This window comes from Anguilla rostrata, chromosome 7 (genome assembly GCF_018555375.3).
Source record: "Anguilla rostrata isolate EN2019 chromosome 7, ASM1855537v3, whole genome shotgun sequence".
NCBI lineage: Eukaryota > Metazoa > Chordata > Actinopteri > Anguilliformes > Anguillidae > Anguilla > Anguilla rostrata.
Window position 1 is genome coordinate 6,502,243 of NC_057939.1, and position 6,000 is coordinate 6,508,242.

A 6,000-nucleotide genomic window follows, 5' to 3' on the forward strand; every position below is an offset into this window, starting at 1 on the left:
GCTCTGACTCCACGTTCCACTATCAGTGTCTTCCTGGAGGGAGTAGCTTTTAGACCACCTTTAGCTTTAAACTGTCGTCCGTTCTTTAAAGTGGCCCGTAACTTATTGGGGAGTCCCTGCTGAAGTCCCCCAAAACCCACTGACCCCTCTGTTCGCTTTCCCCCCGCACTTCCCCCCCAGCACCCCTCTCTCTTGATTCCCCGCCTTACTGCCACTTCGGGTCCCTGGGCTATTTTGAGTAAATGTTGCTGGATAGAGCCCAGGGTCCAGCTGTCTTTTCATCAATCACTCGCTCAGGGGCGCAGAAGAACCGTGCACCGGACAGCTGTCAGTCCGTCAGCTGGTTGTCCTGGGATACGGACTGACTGGCCCCTCCCACCACACTCTGACCTCACGCAGACAGACACAGACACACCAGCAGACCCCCTGCCCCACACTCTGTACCTCCAGTACTCTAAACCAGGGACTTCCTGACAAACAAACTGAAGGCAGTGTGAGAATCATGAGTTCAATTACTTGAGTGTATGTTTGTGTGTGTGTGTGTGTGTGTGTGTGTTTGTGTGCATACGTGTGTGTGTGCGTGTTTGTGAGCGTGTGTGTTTGTGCTTGTGTGCATGTGTGTGTGCGTGTGTGTTTGTGTGCGTGTGTGTGTGTGGTTGTGTGCATGTGTGCATGTGTTTGTGTGCGTGTGTGTGTGTGGTTGTGTGCATGTGTATGTGCGTGTGTGTGTGTGTTTGTGTGTGTGTGAGATAGAGAGACAGAGAGAGAGAGACAGAGAGAGACAGAGAGAGAGAGGGAGTGACTGGCACATTTTGAAAACATGGGTGTGGAGGGCCATATTTCCTGGAGCAGACCCAACCCCAGAGCAACATGGCCACATTTAAACTCCCAAGACTCGTTTCCTGGCGAGAGTGTCTGGGGTGAGGACGAGGGGGTGGCTTTCCGGGCCTCCTGACACCCGACACTCAGCCCCACATTGAGCAATCCATGACAGTTGCCCTTCTGGAAAGATCCGTTGTATCGCCAAAGTCAGTCAGCGCATCGGCTGATTCACTCTTGACCCAATTTTCCCAAAATGCATTATGGTTGGGTACACACTGACGGGACATCAGGTGACAATCATTTAAAACCTGCTGTGGAGGCTAACAGTCCTCCTGGAGGTGAAGGCCCTCCATCCCCTCATCCGTTATTAATAACAATAATAATAAGAAGAAGAAGAAGAAGAACAGACATGAACAGGAGGAGTCGATCACTAACATACCCCTTTACCCATCTTTAATTTCATCCCTCGCCACAGTATCCATGTTTCCACTAAGTTTAGCATAAAGATAATGTTTACGCTAAAAAAAAATCCCCTAAATCAAGTTTCGTTCAGAAGAGTTGTTTGAAATATTTTCGCCGACATTTTTACACCACACTGCGATTTCCTGTCGTGTTGACAGCAGCAGACCTAACTCAACACCGTGGCTAATTTGTTCAGCGTACAGGCGAGCGACGAGCTAAGATGGACTGAAGCCCCCGGTTGCCTTGATTCCCAGCATGCTTCATGTTTCCTTAGTCCTCACGTTGAAGTTAAAAAGAGGAGCTTCCCGCCCCCACCCCTCTCTGTTAACCCCGTTCTCCTTTCCTCTCCTCCTCCATCTTTCTAATTAGCAGGGCCCTGCGGAATTTCAAGTCGTTCCGGTCCTTCGTGGCTTTGGGTGACCGGTACGAGAGGCGCCTCGCTCAGACATTTTCACCGTGACCTCGGCGTCTGCGAAACCTGTCCCCTTTTCCGGACCCCGCCGCCCTGTGAAAACTCCACCGTCCAGTGGACTCGACGTGCCATCCCGAGTCGCGCGCTAACGGTTAGCCGCTGCTTCGGCTCAGCTTTGTCCGAACAGGGCCTCGAATCCTCGTTCTTCCTCATCGGCTGCACACGGTCGTGGCGCTTCTGATTGGCTGAGCACCTGGTGCACTCCGCATCAGGATCCCGGCAGGATTTATAAGCGCCAGGCCCGAGTAATTGCAGCTGGAGTGAATCAGCGAAAGATGCCGCTCATGTTTTACATTGGACTGACTACACAAGCAAACACTTAAGCACGCCGTAAACTGCAAATGGAACTCATGATTCTCTCAGAACAAAAAGCAGCCCGCAGTCGATGCGTTGGGACAGAGAACACCCCCCAGAAGCGGGGGGTAGTCTGACCGTGCTCGCGTGCTGTAAAAGAGGTGGCTGCAGTTGTGAATGCGCCATTACCATTTCAGTTCAATTTCCAAGGTTTTGCTTTTAATTTACATAGCATGAAACCGACACGTGCAGACACGAAAGCTCGGCTAACTTGGTGAAGTGTACGTTCTTATGCAGGTGGCATGCAAGTACGCGGCTACACAGCTCACACAGTGATCCAGCAACGTGGCAATCAGGGCCATCCCGTTCGGCGCAATGTCTCGGGAACATTCGGAGAGCGTTTTTGGCAGGGAGCCGGACAGTGAGACTCCCACAGTAAAGTAAGCTGTGAGTGACTTCGTGAGCACCACCAGGGTTCCCTGAACTTACTAAATTGTAGCTTCTCGTGAGAGTCAAAATGGCCACACTGTGATAAATGAGAGATATATATATATATACATATACTTCAAGTCTTCTCCAAAAAAAATTGGCAGAGTTCTGTACACCTTTCCACAATGATCTGAACCAAAGGAAACATTAGCAGTGCACTGGGACGAGTGCAGCGGCTCGTCAAGGCTGAAAGTGATCCACAATGCACTGCAACTGCTGACAAGTGTGGTTCTGCGGGTTTTCCCAGAGTTTAAAAAGGCAAGTGCGGTTTTACCACAGGCTCTGTCCATCATCAACTACTGTTATAACAGGGCCGTTTAACACATTCATGAGTTGGGCATGCATATTTTTCATCTAGGAGTGTAGTAAAAATAAATGGCGCTTGTACCTATTTGTTCTTCTTCTTCTTCTTTTCAGAAAAAAGAAGCTCTCACCTTAAGAATAGCAGGAAAACATATGTCCATACCTTTCAACCCAAAATATTTTCCCAAAAAAATGTTTTTGTTTTTTTTTAACATATGTTAGGCTATATAAAACATGATGAAATGCAGAAAATCTAGAATTGAAATAAACGTAACTGTTTTTTTATCATCAGTCAAAATGTGAGCATGAAATTGACAAGAGAGAATAGAGTTCACGTGATGACAGCAGTGGTGTTATCCCTGTGGAGATGAAGGGGGCCAGCTTCACTATACTGTGGAGGAAACCCTGCAGTGCATCTGATATCCTTAAGAGTTTCAAAGCTTTGAAATGAGGACACCTCTGTAAATAGGCTGGCAGGTATGAATATCTTTGGAGACACGATTAATTTTAGGATTAATTTATCACGAAAAAGGTGACATCACAAATAATTTTAGCAACGAGGAATTATATGATGTCGACGACGACGATGATGATGATGATGATGACTCGCGCTCATGCTACGCCTTCAATTAAAGAATGTGAAAGTTCTTCACGCGAAGAGCACAACTCCTCTCATCACCAGCTTGACTGTACAGAGCACTAACCCCGAAGTTCCGGTTCGCTTGCCTTAACGATAGAATAATACACAGCTTCCTGTCCCTTTACCGCTCAATAATGTACCATTTAGGCCTATTACACACTCTCTGCATCTCAAATACTGCGTGTGGATGTACTTGACTTCTGAATAGTTGCCCTTCCTCTCAGACTGTCAAGCATTCACAAGGCAGCAACACTGTATGCATAAAAATGGAATTATAATGGCCTACTGGTTATGTACAAGTACGTATTTACTTCAGCTACTTGCTCTGTATAGCTGTTTACAATCTACTCTTGTGTATATTCCTTTGTGACATACCTGCATGTGACATATTGTACATGCAGGATTAAATGTGTAGCTGCTGTAGTCTAAATAAACTTGTTGATGCAATTTTCGAAAGAACCGCAAAATGTACTTTCACAACTTGGAGGAATTAATTGATATTAATAATAATTATTCAATGTCAAACTAAAAAAAAACCAGCGTGCCAAGGAACGTGCGCATTTCGCACTCCCATTCGATATCCCAATCAGGACAGTAACCGCAGCCTTTGTTCCGCCCGTCAGACCCTCGGAATTCAATAGTAATAGGCTACCCTCGCCACATTAGCCTACTGCATATAATTTGTCATGTTATGTAATCCGACTTATTGGTAGCGACGAACATAATATGCGTCAACATACAGTTTCGTGAACAGAAAGACGGTTTTTGCAGGATGTTCTGGTAGCACGGAGTGAGTCAACGGGATAATGAATTTCCACACGTCCCCATACATCGGAAACAAAGCAACAAACTAAAATATCGCGTCAAAAATAACACTTGAATATTTAAATGCACAAGTAACAGTTTTGTAATACTTTTTGTATATAGTTTTCATTCATTATAAAGTTAATTCGTGAAACAACGCTCGCAGACAGTCCTCTTGACTCAAAGACGCCCTCTAACCAGTTCTTAGGAAGCGCCCCTGCTTCAACATTAGAGTAAAATGTCAGCTTCTTTTAACGCTAAAAATGCAGAGACTCGTCCCAGAATTAGGCGAGGGAAATCACTTACCTATCGACACCAGTTTAATGTGTTCTCTCTCCAGGAATTCCAGCGCGACCGATACATTTTCCAGTTTCATCTGTCTGAAGTTGGGTCTCGCGTGATACTTTCTGTACATTTTCTTTTGGCTCAAAACCTCCAGCAAACCGATTAGTTTGAGCCCGTCGCTGAGGTCTTTCTGTAGGTCGTTGATTCTCTTGTTCATGCATTTCAGGTGTTCGTTACACCACCTGGTGAAGGTGTTCTGTTGGATCTTCTTCCAAGGAGCATCTTCCGCTAGATCCTTTTCTGTGGCCGGCATCTCCTCGTCCTGTTCTTCCCCGTTATCGGAGCCCTGGTAGTACTGAGGCGGCTGCTGCTGGTCGTAGTACGTATTATTGCTCATCATGTTCTTAGTTTCCGTGCCCCTTTTTATACCGCAATCAATGAGTCCTGTGTGTGAAATTTACCACACGCGGGGGAGCGCAAAAAAAGTTTCTCGCAGGTCAGTGCCAGGCACACGCTTGCAGTGAAAAAATTCAAAACTTGGAAGTAGCCTCTTGGGGGGGGAAATAGTGACTGATAGTAGGTCTTTCGGGTGTACTTGTTACGATCTGGCTTGTCAAACTAGCACTTCTGCCGGTGATGAATTGAAAAATCCGTTTCTCGTTTCCAGCGCAGTCCGTCAAAATTTAATTGGCGATATCGTGTGAAATGTGGAGGCCGCTTCTTAATGGACAGATTGGCTCAGTAGAAGATTATACGTTTTGGAGACTGAAGACTCTCCTGCCGGGTGAGCATGGGAGGTAAACTGTAAGACAGCCGCAGAGTGGACGATGAGAGACTTGTTCAGCATATGTGACTAAAGACAGAGCAGGAGTTTAAAAAGAACGAAGACCCCCCCAGTCCACGTCAGATCCCTGGATTCCCTGGAATGTCCTGCTATGACCATATACAACTTAGGATAGATACTTGTCTAATGCTACGGCGATAATGATACGACGCAGGATTGGGCACTAAGGATAACGGAGACGGCGATTGGCTGGGCCCCCAACAGTTGGGACAGCTTACCTTATTTTTAGGCGCACCAAATTCGGCTTGGGGGGCTGGAGTTGCAAACGTGTGAAGTGACTGAGGCTCCAGCGTGGTTAACAATTGATCCCGGAAAAGAAAGTGACGCACCAAATAAATCAAGATCTGGGATACTGTGCTGTGGGCAATTTGAATTATTGCACGTGTAGTATGTGACAGGGAGTACGTTAAACGCTGTAAAAGTGACTAACAACAACAACAATAATAAAAATAATTTATTACCGTTTCATTATTGTTGTTATTATTATTATGATTATTATTATTATATACCCCCCAACCCCAAAAAAAGTGAGATCATGCATTGTCTTTTTAATTGGAAGCTTAGCTTATTATACTATGATGTGAT

At 45.9% G+C, this 6,000-nt stretch overlaps 1 protein-coding gene across 3 annotated transcripts in view; it reads right to left on the reverse strand.

The window, feature by feature from the left end:
• Window positions 1-5,567, reverse strand: part of flncb (filamin C, gamma b (actin binding protein 280)) — a 61,168-nt gene extending 55,601 nt beyond the window's left edge. The window contains exon 1 of one of the 3 annotated variants that reach the window (XM_064342516.1): window positions 4,593-5,567. In XM_064342516.1, coding sequence (XP_064198586.1) covers window positions 4,593-4,971 — 379 coding nt within the window. In that variant the 5' untranslated portion in view covers window positions 4,972-5,567. The remainder of the gene's footprint in view (window positions 1-4,592) is intronic. The other 2 variants (XM_064342514.1, XM_064342515.1) reach the window with 2 other exon arrangements.
• Window positions 5,568-6,000: the final 433 nt, after the last annotated feature.